This window comes from Cavia porcellus, unplaced genomic scaffold, assembly GCF_034190915.1.
Source record: "Cavia porcellus strain 051 isolate PalLab524CR breed Dunkin Hartley unplaced genomic scaffold, mCavPor4.1 scaffold_21, whole genome shotgun sequence".
Taxonomy (NCBI): Eukaryota; Metazoa; Chordata; class Mammalia; order Rodentia; family Caviidae; genus Cavia; species Cavia porcellus.
In genome coordinates, this window is record NW_026947504.1 from 43,545,726 (window position 1) to 43,562,990 (window position 17,265).

The 17,265-nt window shown below is 37.0% G+C and overlaps 1 protein-coding gene across 2 annotated transcripts in view; it reads right to left on the reverse strand.

The window, feature by feature from the left end:
• Positions 1-267: 267 nt before the first annotated feature.
• The window catches only part of Alg5 (ALG5 dolichyl-phosphate beta-glucosyltransferase), a 34,267-nt gene continuing 17,269 nt past the window's right edge, over positions 268-17,265 (reverse strand). Inside the window, exons 7-10 of one of the 2 annotated variants that reach the window (XM_003477430.5) lie at positions 15,361-15,420; positions 9,426-9,577; positions 2,366-2,451; positions 268-473 (exon numbers count right to left, since the gene is read on the reverse strand). In XM_003477430.5, the coding sequence (XP_003477478.1) occupies positions 358-473; positions 2,366-2,451; positions 9,426-9,577; positions 15,361-15,420 (414 nt within the window). In that variant the 3' untranslated portion in view covers positions 268-357. The remainder of the gene's footprint in view (positions 474-2,365; positions 2,452-9,425; positions 9,578-15,360; positions 15,421-17,265) is intronic. The other variant, XM_023560482.2, reaches the window with a different exon arrangement.

Sequence of the window (17,265 nt, forward strand, 5' to 3'; positions counted from 1 at the left end):
ATTTAAACTTAAACAACAGCTTAATTTTTCAATCTCTGAAAACTGTTTCATGACTGTAATTTATACTTAAGTTTATGAGAATCTTGTGGGCATTTTAAGGGTAACTGCTCCTGCCTAAAAGTTGTACTTCTCAAAATCATAGTGACAAGCAACCTAAATAAAATTGCAAAAGCAATTTTGATACAACTCTTTTTTGCCCAAAAAGATATAAAGATTTTTACTTATATTAGTTGATTTTTAAAAATTATCAAAAGACAGACAATGACAATAGGTTTATTCCAGCTTTATTTAAAATTTTCATTTCAAATGAAATGTTACATTGATGCAAAAGAATATACTTCAAAGGCTGCAAACAACCTAATTCATTTTCCTAGTTTGCACAAGTCTCCAGGCACCAGTTAAATATCGAAGTCGTATAAAAAGGAGGTCCTTGCCCATTTGTAACCAGCTCCAAAATGGAACTAATTTTGAACCTACAAGTAAAAAATTAAAATAAATGAACTTGAACTCAGGAGAAAACACATTAGCTTAAAACTATATTCTAGACATTAGCCTACATGATTTTTATGAGCTGCTAGGACCTTAATTTCATTTATATCTCAGACAAAATTAAAAGTTAAGTATTTCAAAGATGAAGTGAATAATTTCCCCCAAATTAGAAACAAAACATCTTGGAAGTACAAAACCTGGGAGCACCTAAAGTGTGAAAATTTCAGAGGGCCTGCTAAGGGGAGGGGGGCTGTGTGGGTGGTTCTAGAGATGCCCCTGTAACTATTCACTGGGTCACACAATTATTTCTACTTATGATCCAACTGTAACAGTGAAAACTAAAGCCTATGATCAGATCTAACCGCTCTGCCCAGACCTCTCTGTCTCAGGCTACCCAGGAATACCAGCTTAGTCAGGTGTCTGACTCACCCACCACAGTAAATTCATTTATAAGCCTTACTCCCTCTATTCCTGCAGATACACGGGTGTCTACTGAGAGCAAAGTTTAAAATTATTTCCATTTTTATACGTTATCCTCAAAGAAAAGCTTTTTGACTGCTCTGAATATACATAATAACTTTCTTCTTAAAACACTACCACCAAGCACTTTGCAGATATTGGTGCTATACTACATTATTAATCAGGGGACAAGTATTATCTTCACTCCAGAAATGAGACGATACCTATACTTTGTATTCTCTGTGGTACAAATACGTATCCACATGACCTATTTTCTAAGTTTTCCCACTTCACCTCCCATAGTCTATGTTTAGCATACATCAGCACAGGCACAGCAACAGACTGATGCTGAGCAATCATTTCAAAAAGCCTGCTCTTCAATCCTGATTCCAGGCTGGTGGCGGTAGAAATCATTTAAAGTTTTGATAAACTCAGTTTGATTCAGTAAAACACCAAGAGATCTGAATCCTGGACCAGACAAGTTGTATAATCTCAAACCTGCTTCTTAATCTTTTTACCCTGACTATCTGAGATTACAGAACAAAAATGACCACTGCCAACACCTCTCAAAGCAAGGGCCCCATCACCCATGGAAGAGGTAGACCTGGAAAGAGTAGGCAGTTGTTTATGCTACTGTTCCTACACCATGAAATAATTTAGGTTCATTGTAAGGTACACAAAAGACAAGATTAGAACATACTTTAAATTCCATATAGCCAGAGCTGCTTACTCTCTGTTGAGTAGGAATTAGGAAGACTTGGTTAGATTTCAAATTATAGATATTCTTTACATTTTTGGATATGTGTACAGATAATAGTTTTTAAAAAAATGGTTCTCGCCAGACATGGTGGTTCAGGCTTATACACCCAGCACTCTGGGAGGCCAAGGCAGAAAGACCACACATTCAAGCCTAGACTGGACTTCAATTTCAGTCAAGTGACTCTGTGAGACCCTGTTTCAAAATAAAAAGTAACTGAGGGCCAGTGACACAGCTTAGTGTGAAGATTCTGGGTTTTCGCACCACCACTAGAGGGTTTAAAAAGGTTCCTAATGGATTATGATAGTTGGCGTGACAATCTTTCTCTGTATCTAACTTTGCATGATGGGGTATAGGTACTTACTGCCCACTGAATAACAGATACCATGATGCCAAAACACGGTGATGCAAAAAAAAAAGGTTTCCCTCAAAAGGCTACCAATCTTCCTTCTAACTTCAGATCACCATGACCTTGTCTATAATATTTTTAAGCTTCTTGGCCAGAGTAGTAGACTTATTGAAGCTCCCACGCAAAACTGAAAAAATAGAGGAATGAGGCAGATTAAGGGGCTCAGTGAGCCACCTCTCCACGACCCTGGCCCCTGTGTCCAGGCTACTGAGAAGGTCCTGACACAAGAACGGAGAGAAGGACACACTCACCTTCAATTTCAGTCCAGTTGACAGCAATTTCTGCTATTGGAATTTTAAAGCACTGTGCTATGTACAGTAGTTCTACATCAAATGCCCTGAAATAGAAAATATATTGATATTTATTGGGGAAAAAACAAACAGAGTGTAACTAAATATCTACCTTGTCAGGTTTTTTAAAAGCTTATAAGGCAGATGTAAAGCTTATATCATAAAACTGAAGATCATAAAACTGATCCACAGAAGGTCAAATACTTGAACACAGTGATTCAGAAACTTCAAAGCAAAAAAATATATTTAATATGCCATTGTACAACATTTAAAGAGAAATGCTGTATCTTCTCCCACAACTCAGAGGTAAAAACAGCCTTGGGTAGTCCAGGAGAAAATTTAATCTTGGAAATTTGCAAAGCAATGTTTTCTTTTTATCCCAACCTTAACTAGCTCAAAGTACAGAACTGACAGATTTCAGTCAACTTGCAGCCAATAAAGCAGAACTCTGTAGAACTCTATACGAGAAGTCCTTGATTATTTAAGAGTTGCTTGACTATCTTCTCCTAGCAGAGGATCAAGGTTTCTAAGAAACTATCCCTGGGATCTTGTCTTTTCCTGTTCCCTTCCTTGTCTTGGGCAAAGCAGTACTGGCAGCTATTAAAAAGGTAAAACATTGGTTTAGTCTGAAACACCGCTCTGGGTGTGAGGAGACACAATACATAAGAATTAGGTATAATGTTTTGATATTTATAAAGTTTTACAAGCAGGTCTAGTCTGGATCCCCCATTCCTCCTTTTTTCCACACAAGACAGAGTCTTTCTGAAACCTCTTCAGTCAGTCCTTTGCTTGCAGTCAAATTTGTTTTCCTCAAAGGTTTTGATCCAGAGCTTTTTCTGTAATCTATGTAATGAGATTTCTCTAAACCATTTGCTTCCTTTCAGGAAGAGATGAACCACTAACACTCTCCATGCTCTTAGGTCGTCTCTAAGGTCTCTGTCTGGCTTACCATCCTTCAGCAGTAGAACCCTCCTCCCCTGCCTTTCTGGGTTGCATGGAACACAGCTGAGACTCTCAGGGCTTGCTTTTAAAACATGCACAGACAACAAAACAAAACAAAACCCCTTTAACCTACTGGTACTTGATTTCTCTGATGCAAGACAACCTGATTTATAAATTTTGCTTTGGTCACAATACTATCACCATCCATTATGCAACTACTTTAAATTCCAAATATTTGGATAATTTAATATAAAAAGTTTTGAAGAAGTGCTTTTCCTTATCCTAATAAAATAGTGAAGATGATCAAATCACCATAGAGAAGTGGGTTCTTTGTGACTATGGAAAGATTATATGAAACTTCTGTTATCTACAATTGTGATGCTGATGAAAGAAACAGTTTCATTATTGAGCCTGATACTTAACCCTCAATTTTCTAAAATACTAAGGCCAGGTATGGAGGTGCACAGTTAGTTGTAAGCCCAACACTCTAGGAGTTTAAGATACGAGCATCAGAAGTTTGAGCCCAGCCTGAGCAACTTAATGAGACCTTGTTTCAAAAAATACAGGCTTGGGATGTAGCTCAGTGCGGAAGGCCCTGGAGGTTAATCCTTGGTACCTGCAAATGGGGAGGGGGATGGGCTAGTACTCAGAATTCCTGGATTCGATCCCTACTACTGCTTAAAAAAATGAGTTAGAGGACTGAAAGAGTCATAATGATAGTCATTAAACTGATGGGATATTAAATATTTTCCTAATGGGTATCAGTGTACAGTCAATGACTTATCAAAGGCATAAATCCAAAAATGATGAATAAAAAGCCAAGTGTGGTGGCACCTGTCTGTAATCCCAGTACTCAGGAGGCTAACACAGGAGTATTGTTGTAAGTTTGAGGCCAGCCTGAGCTACATAGTGAATTCAGGACATATAGCAAGACCCTGCCTCATAAAACCAAAAAACAAAACAAACAGCTCAAAAAAGAATGATTAAGAATAGGCAATTGGAATCATTTCATGTTAACAAAAAAACCACAAACTACAACAGATTGAAAGTTTTTCTTACATCTTTGTCTTTCTAAACAATTTAGAATATACAAAGGTATTTATTTAAAAAACTGCTGCTCATATCACCATACTATAAATGCCCAATCTATTATCAAAACATTTAACTTAAATACTGTGTACTGCTGGACAAAGTCCATGCTCCTAGAAGCAGTATAAAGGTTACTATGCAACTAAGACACCTTTGATTGTTTCTGCAAACACGGGGTAGGCAGAGCTTCCTTTTTTACTCAGTTTCTGGGATAGCTATTGTGTCACAGACACAGTCCTGAAGAACAAGGGGATCTGAGACCCTGTTAGTCACAGCAGGTACATAAATACCGCACTCCTGACTCCTGCCTCAGATGCTAAACCTAACAGGTGACTGACAAAAAGCTAACAGAAAGGCTTACTTGTAGATCTGATGCTTCTTTCTTTTACCCACTGTTCACAAATAAAGTTAAAGAAAAAAATTTTATGATGTATGATTAACAGATAAGACTACAATGAAGCTAATTAACATATCTAACACTGTATACACAGCAATTCTCAATTTCCTCTGTTTAGAAACATTATAAACAGAAGTCAAATATACTCTTTAACAGAAAAATGTGCTCGGCATCTCACTGCCAAAACAGATTAAAACGTGCAAACATCATCCTAAATAACTTCTTGGTATATCTATACATTAATACATTTTGAAAATAAAAAACTGGCAGTGCCATATGTATTGCCGTTTCACTCAATGAAGTAGACATTTTTCACTTCAATAAATTCGTATCTCATAATGCCATAATTAATAGCCCTTGTTTTAATCATCCTGTTAGGACCTGTCTTGAAATGTAACCCTGTGTCTGCAAAATAATTCTAATCTGAAACTACAGTTTTTTTAAAAAAGTTATATGACATGTTTCTAGTGAGACAACAGATCTCAGTAAACAGATGTCTGAAAATGGACATATCCTGGGATAGTTGGGCAGAGATCAAACAGGAAGAGGATTCACACAGAACTCATGTCTAACACTAAGTACTGATTACTTCAACGGTATTCACTGGGCACCAGTCATGTGCCAGGTACTCTGTCTCATAGTGCAGGGGTCCTTGAACCACCTTGAACTCACTGCACAGCAGGAGTTAGTGATGTGTGAGCCAGTGAAGCTGCGTCTGTGTTTACAGCAATTCCCCATTGCTTGCTACCATCTGAGCTCCGTCTTGTCAGATTAGTAGAGTCATTAGTCTCATAGGGGCACAAATCCTACACATAAACTGGACATATGAAAAATCTAGGTGCTATAATATATGAAGTTATACTTAAATATTTCAAGGAAAGAGACACTATGGTAGCTTCTGTTATCTCAGGTTATCTTGTGGTGAACCAATATGTTGCTTAAATTGTTTTGTTCTGACCTGTGTTATTATGTTGTTGTATCTTCCTTTATCTTAATCTCTTTCCTTCTTTTTTTAATTAAAAAAAAAAAAAAAGAAAAATCTAGGTTCCAAGTTCCTTATGAGAATCTAATGTCTGACAATCTGAAGTGCAGCTGAAGTGGCGATGCCAGTACAGGAGAGTGGCTGCAGATACGGGTTAACAGCAGAGAGGTTAACTGCACAGAGCCTATCATAAGTTGGTTGCTTGCAGTCTCATTAAAACCGTATCAGTGAGTGGCAAGGGACAATTAATTAAGCGCCATTTCAAGGCAGGCTTTGGAGTGGCCAGAGGGTTGATGTACTTCAATTGTACAACTACAGCTGCAGCTGGTGGCAGGCTGAGAGAAATTGAGACTTACTTAGGCCATACACCTCTGCTGATTATTTTATTTACCACTGCAATCTTAACTCTTTCCTTCACTGCACACTGGTCTAATTTGCCATTTTGATAAGCTCACAAGCTAATCTAGGTGAAAATGAGTGAAAAACAAACATCATCACAGGAGAGCGTCTATGAAAGGGGGAAGACCCAATGATGAGACAGAAGACTCTAAGATGGCCAGCAAAAAAAGGGCTGCATTTAACAAAATATACCAACAGTGGTACATAAATTATAGTTTTACTGTGACTCACATTCTCTGAGCCTGTTTTATACGTGTGGTGAGCAGCTACTGAACAAGGCACGAAACCTTCAAAACTGATTTGCCACATGGAGACCGAGCAGCTGCATGAAAAGACAAGTCCTTGGAATTTTTTAAAAGAAAAGTTGTGATCACAAACAACAGAACCAATTATTGCAGACCACCACTTTGTCACAAGTGTCTGCACTGACAGCATCATTCTTAGCGACCAACTGCATTGCTAAACTTAAAAAGTCCTTTAACAGTAGAGGAGAACTGATTCTGCCTGCTGCTAAGGACACTTGTCATGAACTCTTGGGACAGGTTGTAGTTCACAAGGTTGGCCAATGTTCCTCTTCTAGCTCCTGCCATAAGAAGATAAACTGATGAATTAGAAAAAGATACCAAAGTACAAGTATTGGAGAGGATTAATGAGTCACTGTGGTATGCAATCCAGGTGACAAGTCTACAATGTTGACAAGGCAACAATGCTGGGGTTTGTGCCATGTATCTTTTAGGAGGATGTGCATGAGAATACCTTATATGTACTTTTGTTGCCACCGAACACCACAGCTGCAGAACTATTCAAGTTTTTGAATAATTACATATGAGGAAAACTGAATTGGTCATTTTGTGTCAGTTAATGCATGGACAGAGTGGCTGCCATGAAAGAATGGCTTCTGGTTGTACTGCTGGATCAAGGGTCAAAAAGTCACTTCTGAATGTTTCTATGCAGTGTCATCTAGAAAGTATCATGACAAATGGCACTTTACTTGAACTTAACGATGTTTTGCAGTATGTGGTTAAAATTATCAACCACATTAAAGTACACAGCCTTACCTTACATTCATGTGAGGAGAACACAGAGTACACATCTCTCTAATACACAGAAGTAAAAGGGTTTTCCAAAAGTAGATCAGTGGCCAGTTTTTAGTTCTGAGGGCTGCGCAAGAGATTTCTTTAAAAACAAAAACAGTTGCTGCTCACAGCATATTTCAGTAACAAAGAATAGATGGTAAAATTTGCTCACTGCTTGATGTACTCAGCCTGTCACTTCAGGGAAAAATAACAACTGTCTCAGTCAGTAAGCAGGTTGCATTCAAAGCCAGACTGCAATTACGGGGCTGACAAATGAACACTGACTTTTAACATGTTTCAAATATTAGCAAATAACTGAGCCAGGGTTCAGTTCTCCAAGTGCATGATCACCTATCTGAGCTTTCAAAAGAATGTGAATACTACTTTCCTGCCACAAAAGACTCCTGAACTGGGAAAGAATGGATCCACAACCCACTTGTGAAGCAGCCAGGTGAAATGGCTTTGTTCATACTAAAGAGGATCATAAATGTAAATGATGGTGGCCTTAAAATTATTTTTGAGACAAATTCAAACTCTAAATATTGTGGATTAAAGTGAAGGCAAAATATCCTGAGATTGCCACAAAAATACAGAAAAATTTTTTCCATTTCCAGTATATTCTGTATCTTTGTGAAACAGGGTTTTTGGCAGTGACAGAAATAAAGTGACACTATGCATTAGATGGAACATAGGCAATATATTTTGTGTGTTGCTATCTCCTATCATTACCAGATGGGACCATCTAAGTCACAGAAGAACAAGGTCAGGGCTCCCACTGATTCTGCACGATGGTGAGTTTTATAAACATTTCATTATATTTTATAATGTAGTAGTAACAGAAATAAAAGTATACAATAAATATAATGAGCTTTAAATCATCTCAAAATACTCCTGACTCCATCCATGGAAACACTATCTTCCACAAAACTGGTCCCTGGTGCTAAAACAGTGGGGGACTGCTGAGATACAGCAGTAGGCAAATCAAATAGGATTCTTGCTCTTATAAAAATCATGCTTCAATAAACAGGAAGAAACAAGAATGCACAGATCAGAAAGAACCACAGATGTGACAGATGAAACAAAATACACTGCCTCCAACAGCATGTAATTGGCATACTTGAGCCAATAACCTGGATAATGAGGGAGACTGCCCCAAAGAAGACTAAAGAAGTCGCTGAAAAGAGAGGAGCATGCATGGAGACAGGAGGCTATGCAGAGCCTTTAAAGCGCTACTGGAGGGGCACGTGACCAATTTAAAGTTCTGAAAAGGCCCCTTGGGCTGCAGCCTGATGGTCTGGGATCTACCTAGGAAGATGTCCTGGATGATGGTGGTGGAGATGGAGACAAATGAAGAGGTTAACAGACTCTGGTCAGGGCCGATGGGAATCTCAGGGCTGATGCCAATGTTTCTAGCTTCCATATGACACTTCTATTCACTAAATATATGTTGCGAGCTGAGGCACAGTCTAGGGTAGACAGACATGGAGGGAACAGTGCACTTCAAGAAAAATATCAAATGCTTTAACGGGTTAGATCTGACAAGTACTTAACAGGACCTAAAGGAGATAGAATTAAACTGTTATTAAAGTGTAAGACAGAAAATAATAGTGGAAAGGTTGGTTGTGGAAGGCGACAGACAGGGTTAGATCTGGAAGGACATGGGCAGGGGTCACTGGCGAGGGCTGGGAAAAGATGTGCCAGAGAGGAGAAGGGAGAATATACTAGAAATGAACAGGATTAAATTTTTAAGAAGGTGGAGGATTATGAAGAGGCTAGAGAACTACTCTTAGTAGACAGAACTTAAGACTCGTAAAAGGAGGGAAAAGACTTTATTCTGCTTAAAACTCTATTTCTTCAAAGGGTAAAAAAAGGAAGCTTGAAGAAACATGATGTTTTCAGGTCTCTCAGTTGCTACTGTATACAATTAAGACAAATACATAACTTCCAACCATATGCTGGGCTCAAGTCCAACATTTTCAAAATAAGCCTCAACCTAGTAGAATATAAAGTTTACATACATAATAGCAATTTTGTTCCAATCTGGAAGTTTATTATGAAAATCTACCTCTGATTCTTATTATTTGAAATCACTGCTGGGTAACGAGACATGCCGGATACATCCAGTTAGAAACCTACCATCGTTCAATGTGCAGAGATGAAAACGTCCGGGAAGCTGCTTCTCGGGTTAATAATTTGAACCCACACTGTGTGTCCCTGATTCCTTTCACACAAAGGAACCACACCAGAAAGTGGAACCCGTACATGAGGAGAGTGCGGAAGTAAGAGCGCTGGAAATAAAGACAAAACACAATGAATTTCCCACCGGTCTGTGCGACACTCACACACCTGGCTGTGACAGTGCATGTTAGTATTTCACCAGCTGGATACTGGTTCCACACAGTACAGACACCACTGTTCCAACAGCTTCACAGGCAGTGTGCGAAAGGAACCGTGAGGGTGCCGACTGCCGCAGCACTGCAGAGGCACTGGAGAACAGCCGCTCCTCTCCTGGTGCTGGGTGCTGGGTCAGACGGGACTAATCACAGAACCTGGGACGGCCAGCGCTCCAGCCCACCAGGCAACTTAGGGATGTGGCTGCTTTACCCACCAAGGAAAACACCTCATTCACCTACAGATTTTACACCTCTTTGACTGACATGTATTTCACTTTCAAAAAAGTGACAGTAGGGCCTGGTGGTGCATGCTTGTATTCTCAGAATTCTGGCAGGCTGAAGCAAGAGAACCAAGTTCAAGCCCAGACTGGAGAACTTACTGAGACACTGTCTCATCAAAAAAAAGAAAGAAAGAAAAGAAACAAATTAAAAATGGGAAGGCCCTGGATTTAAACCCTAGTATCACAAATATATACACATGTATAAGATAAAAAATAGAAAAGGTGACATTTTCAGAATATACTGGCAAAACAAAACACTAAGATCTGAACCTGCAATTCAATACTTAGCTAATGAGAATGCTGAGAGAAGATACACAGTAAGGTAGCACCAAAACTATCAGCTAAAAAGGGTTTGAAAAAAATAAAACCCAGTTTCTGTAATTAGGTATCCCAGCAGTCTAATTAAACATAATGTGAAGATTGACTACTTGAATAAATTGGATATCAAACCATCTGAAAATTCAATATTCTTATTAGTGATTACTATTGGTAGTAATGGGAAAACACCACTATTCACCATAAACTTTAAAAACTGTATTGTATTCAAGCATTTCATATTTAAGATTTTAAAACAGAATCTTTTAAAATGTTGTATAGTAGTCGGGCATGGTCAATCAGGCACACCTGTAATCTCAGCACTTGGGAGGCTGAGGCAGGAGGACCGTAGCAGGTTCAAGACCAGCCTGGGCTACAAAGTGAGCTCAAGGCTGCCTTGCACAGTGAGACCTTGTCTCAAAAAGACAAAAAACGAAACAAAATAAGTTCTATAGTTATGGTAATGGGCTCACAGAATGACGAGAGTCTTATATTCATAAGTAATGTAATAAAGTCTATGGAAAACATTTAATATCTCATAAAATGACAGTCTGTTTCTCCTTTTGCTTTCCACAGTTACACTTTTCATTATTACCTTTCATTCACAAAGCTTTTTCTATCACCATCCAACAGAATGATAACAGAGGAGAAAAAGCACTACCACACTGATTACTTAGACCTGTTCAAATCCTGGTCCACTAGTGATGAGCACGGTGACTGAAGCGAGTAACTTCAACTCTGGTTCCTCCCTCACAAAGCAGGAAGACGTCTGCTTCACAACGTCATCGTAAGGATAAAACATTGTACTGCCAGGCGTGGGGGCACACACTTGTAATCCCAGCACTCAGGAATCTGAGGCAGGAGGACTGCTGTGAGTTCAAGGCCAGCCTGGGCTACAAAGTGAGCTGAGCTGACGACCAGCCTGAACTGCATAGCAAGATCCTGTCTCAAAAAAACCAAAAACCCACACACATGCAAAAACATTATGCTAAAGCCTTTAGCCAGAGTTTGACACAGAGGGTAACAGGAACTCAGTAATGGTTTTACAAAGGAAGAAAGCTTCAGGGCTTACTTTACTCTCCTGGCCACAATTTTGCTTGCTTAATAGGGCAGGAAGGGCAGGGAGAATACATACTTATCTATAAGATATATAAACTTTAAAAACTAATCTAGCACTTATTTATCACCTAGAATCATTAATTAGGTTTGGATGGAAATATGTCTTAGCTCTCTAAGCAGATAGGGCAGAAACCTCATCTTAAATTATTTTTGGACTCTCACAACAGCTTGCTCAGTGCCTTCCATATTAAATACTTCCAATAAATACTGGTTGACTGATTAAACCTCCAAAAGAGCATTTATGCTTAGGAAAGGAACAAATAGAAATCAAAAGATAGAAAAATAAAAATTAAAGGTGGAAAAACAATACCTGCAAACTATTCTCCCTGAATAATTTTAATGTGATATGAGTAAGATTATTCATTAGCCAACAAAAATATAATTGTTTTTGTTTGGATGTTAAGAGATTTTTGTTTTAGGATAATACCTATTTATTAAAAAGATGTGTGGAGTTCACAGGAAAATCTTACTTAATTTCTACATGTTACAAGCATAACAAAGTAAACCACAAACAAGTAGCTCTTGCTTCCATTTTCGAAACCTGGCAAAGTATCTTCAAATTTAGATGACATCTGAAATATGTCATAGGATAGACTTACTTAAAAACTATAGACATTAGAAACCACTAATGGATTCTATTTCTCAATCCTTTAAAATGGTGAGTTCAGGGCTGGTGCTGTAGCTCCGTGGGAGGGAGCCTGCCTAGCACATACAAGGCCCTCAGTTCAATCCCCAGGGCCATAATGAAACAAAAGGTAAGTTTAAGAACATCTGAACCAACGTTATTGCTATATGACATACATGGGAGCAGAACACACCTCAGGGAGCTAAAGTGCTCTAGGTCTGTCTTCCATAAGAGTAGCTAAATAGGAAGATTAGTGGAGGATACATAGAAAATATCCAGGAAAAATATGTGTGAATTCTATACCATAAGCTACTGAACTTGTTATGTTATCCTGCGACCTTCATTAACTCTTTTACAATTTTCACTGCCCACAGGTTGACTGCTGCGCAGGGGTATGCTCTCTACAGCACATTAGGAGACACAGGAGGCTCTGCTGCAGCACCTGGACCTGTGGCAGATGCATGCTTTGTCTTGGATACGACCTTTTGTAAGACAGCTACAGTTAGTAGACATAACCTAGATTTGGACAACAGGCCTACTGGGCAGCAGCTATAAATACAGCTGCAGTGGACAACCACAGCTCTGTGGTGAGTGGAGCAGGCCATCATTTCTTTCTGTAGTCAGCAGCCACTTCTCTTAAGAACCAAATGCTGTAATCAATCACTACTTTTAGAAATGGAGGATCAGATGGATGGAAATCCTGGTATGGATTTCTTAATATGAGGCTATAAACAGTAGGAGGTAAAGAAGATTTAGATAATAATTTCAATTAAATATTTCCAGGAAAAAATTCAGTTTTCAACTAATGGAAGTTCACAGTAAAAAAAAAGTTATTCATTAAAAAAACCTAAAGCACACAGTTCTTTCCCACTGCCACCAACCACAGACACAGAAGCTAGCTCCTGCCCAGATTATTCAGTGGTCCTCCTATTCACCTCTTGCTTCGTACTACTGCAAACTATCTGCTTTCCTTCACTACATAAGCTCTCTCTTCTCCTCCACTCATTTCTTTTTTGTAGAGGGAAGCAAACTCAGGACCTTGCACTTGCCTGGTAGGCACTGTGCTGCTGAGCCATACCATCAGCTCATTAACGTATTTTTTAAAAGGGAAAAATTTGAGTTGGACGTGATGGTGTACACCTGCAACCCCAGCACTTGGGAGGCTAAGCATGAGGATCTCTACAAGTCTGAGACCAGCCTGGGTTACAAAGTGAACTTAAGACCAGTCTGAACTGCATAGCAAGACCCTGTCTTAGAAAGACAAAAAGGGGTGGTGGTGAGGGGATTTATTCACAAAACCCTTGAATTAATATTGGGCTGTTTTTATTGATTTTGTTTGCAAAAACAAATTTCTGTCATTTTTACACGGATAATTACACTGTATTTACAAGATCACACTTTTTCATATAACATAATAGTTAATACCAAAAAAAAAATAGTTTAGTTAATAGCTTATGCTATGATATAGTCTCCATTATCATTAAATTTACTGGCGGCACAGTTCATGTTGGAGATAAAACATTTTCTATTAGTGGAATTTAGTACTTTATAGTTTCTAGTACTTTCCAATTATATATCATATGGTTAATATAGTTGATATACTTTATCCTCTACATCATTAAAATGGTGAGGTCAGTCTAGTTAATCTCTAAACTCTTCCCATTCTAAATTTCTAGGAGTGTAATAGTTTCTACTATTAATAGATTAAGCTTTACAAACACCAGTGAGAGATTATAAGAGAGTTTACAGAATACTGGAATAAATGTTGAAATGTCACAATTTATTTAAAAATAAATTTATTTAAAAAAAAGGAGTCTAAATTTTCACACTTAAGCATACTGACTCTGCCCTCAGTATCATCTTGAAAAAAATTATAATTTCCTATTATTACAGAAACACTGAGAGGTTAAACTTTTTATTTCAGTGGTTCTCAAAGTCTCATATGCACAAAGGTGATTTGTGAAAACGTAGACTCTTTGCCAGGCGTGGTGGAGTACCAGTGCACGCACTCCAGAAGCTGTGGAGGGGGATCACTACAAGTTGAAGGCCACTTAGGGGTATATAGTGAGTTCAAATCCAGCTTGAATCGCACAGTGAGATCCTATCTCACAAAAAAAAAAAAAAAAAAAAGGTAGATTCCTATATTCTGATTTACTGTGACTGGACTGGTCTAGAAACATGCATTTAAATACCCTTTCCAGTAACTTTAGTCATACACTGAACAATACTGGATTATTCTCTAATCTGCCTGACTATTCTAGTACATGAATTGACAATATAATGAACTGGTTTGACACATAAGATCTATTTTTTAAAATGAAATCAAAAGATTAAGACTTAAAAATTCTGCATAGTATAATTCTGGGTTGGGCATGCAGCTCAGTAGTAGAGTGCTTGCCCTGCATGTATGAGGTTCTGAGTTTCATCTATAACACTGAAAAAAAAACCAAAAAGCATAAAACAGAAACAACTAAAATATAAGGAAGTTTGCATAGGCTAATTCTTTAACATTTTTCCAAGTTACTAGCTTTTCTAGTATAATCTACAAAATGAAGAGCATCTTCAGTGATAGATTTGTATCTTTCGATATTCATAAATCTGACAAATCTTAAGGCAAAGTGTTTTTCTAAGAGAAACAAAGTTAAAATGTTTAAACTCAAACTTTAAAATATCCTATGTAAGTATCCCATATCCAAGAAGCTTAGGAGCAGCGGTGTTTCAGAGTTTGGATTTCTTCTTTTTCAGATTTTGAAATATCTGCATTCACATAATGAGAATTTTGAGGGACGGGACCCAAGTCTAAACGTGAAATTTATTTGTTTCATGTATGTCTTACAGGTACAGACTGATGGTAATTTTACATAGTATTTTTAAATAATTTTGTGGAGAAAATGAAGATTCATACTGTGGACTTTTTACTGATGGCATCATACTACCTCTTACAATTTTGTATTTTGTAGTTTTAGATTAGAAATGTTTCACCTACGTAGCATGTAAGTGTGCCAAGATAAGAAATCTAAAGGCAAGATAAGTGGTTCAAAAATGTGTCATTTAGAAGTCTGCTTTACAACTAAATGGTAAACTTTAACCTTATAACTCTGTGTCTTTAAGAAGAAAATAAAAAGTTGAAGGCAAAGTGAAATCTAAATCTACATCCTTCCTGAATATCTTTTAGAAAAAGAAAGAATTCTGGAAAATGCTAATCTTTTGTAAACTTCAAGAATGTTTACATGAGATTGAAAGGAATCTCTTTTTAAGAGATTAAACAAAAGAGCTTATTTCTTAATTTAAAAAGTGGGGGGAGCTGGAGACTCATGGCAGCTAGTAAAAAGTCTCACCTTAGCAATGGATTCTTTTTCCAAATGAGCTCGAGATCCACATGCAATAGCCATTTGATCCTGAAGACCAAAAAAGCAATGAAATAGTTCAGTATATAAGCAGCATTAATAAATATATTTATTTCCAATTTTAAATGTCTTATTTTAAAAAGATTGAAAGTATTTTAAAGGTTTGTTGAATTTAGAATATGTATAGCTTTGAGAAGCCTAATCATACCGATGGGACTTGAACAAGGTTAAATGTAAGAGGAATGTATTCTTTAAAATTCATATCTTTATATATTTCTTCTGATTAAAATACTGTATTATTATTATTACTGAGAAAAATCAGTGTCGTCAACAAAAAGTGTTATCTCCAAATGCTATACACCTTAGAAATCCAAAGCTAGCTATTTTTTTTAAAGTTTTATTTACTTATTTATTTATTTTTGCGGTATCAGGGATCGAACTCAGGACTTCACACTTGCCAGGCAGGCGCTTATGCTGCTGAGCTAACTCCCCAGCCCCCAAAGCTAGCTATTAAAAAATACTACAAAAACAAAAATTTAAGAAGATGAGTAGACACAAAACATATGATACTTTAAAATGTACAATCAAAAGACACAAAGAAGGAAAAAGATAGTATTAATAACATCAATGAAAAAATTATCTAGAAATCAACTTTATAAGAAATGTGGTAATAGCTAAATAAACATATAAATGCTACAAGGCAAACAAAAAAACTGCAAACAGAAAGACATACCATAATTATAATAATATCATTCAAAAGTCAGTTTTCATTAAGTTAATCTACGAATTTAAAGCTACACTCATAAAAATAACAAAAAGATTTTTCACTGAACTAGACCAGTTGGTTTTATGATTACTAATGAGAAACAAACAACCAAGAAAAATCCAGGAGATACACTCTCAATTACACTTACACCAAGAACACTGTGAATAAAACTTAGCAGTTTTCACACTATACCTTCATATTCTCTATAAAAAAATTTATCAAAATTACGTTTACATAACTTGACCCATCAATACCAACATCCTTCTTACACAGTGCAAGTATATGTGCATGTGTAAAACGACTTTCAATGTAAAAGTTAGTACTTCAGTGTGAAATGCATGTTTATCCAAAAGGATGGGTTATGGACTGTGAAAGAATGAGGATGAACTTTTGTGTAAAAATATGCTTCAATTTCCAAGATATGCTGCTAAGTGGAAACCAGGAAACACTGTATATGCATACCAAATTACAATTTGCCATTTCTGAAAGAATATATATATCCATTCATTTACAAGGATAATCCTAGTTACTTCTGACACTGAGGTGCAACAGGTTTCATTTGGTATCTTCTTATACAACTTGAATTCTGAGCAATTCACAGAAATGAAAGTGGAAAATGTTCCTGATAAAAGCAGGGACAAGCATATAAATCTGTATATATCTAACAAAACTTTAACCACTTAAGAGTTTACTGTACTGACTATCCCAAGGGTTGCTCGGGTTTCTTTTAACTAGTCAATTCTTATAGTGAATAAATTTGATAAAATTGTCGCTTTTATATTTCCTGTTATATTCTTATGAAAATTAATGAAAAAACGCAGTTTTGGGTCATCCCGCATTTAAATAATTGGACAAGTAAACAACTTCAATGAAAGCCATATATTATCTCATGACTTAGAAGCAATCACTGTGTGAATAACAACTTATACATGTTTTTTTCTCTGCATTTAAAAATATCACAGTTGAAATCTACTTTGTATATCATGCTTTTTCACTTAAAAACTTTTCCCATGTTCAAATTGTTGTATTTCTATTAAAAGTATTTTAAGATATACTTTTAGTAGTAATACATACACATGTACAAAGTTAAACAGGACAGTGATGTATCAGGCTTTGAAAATTATCAATAC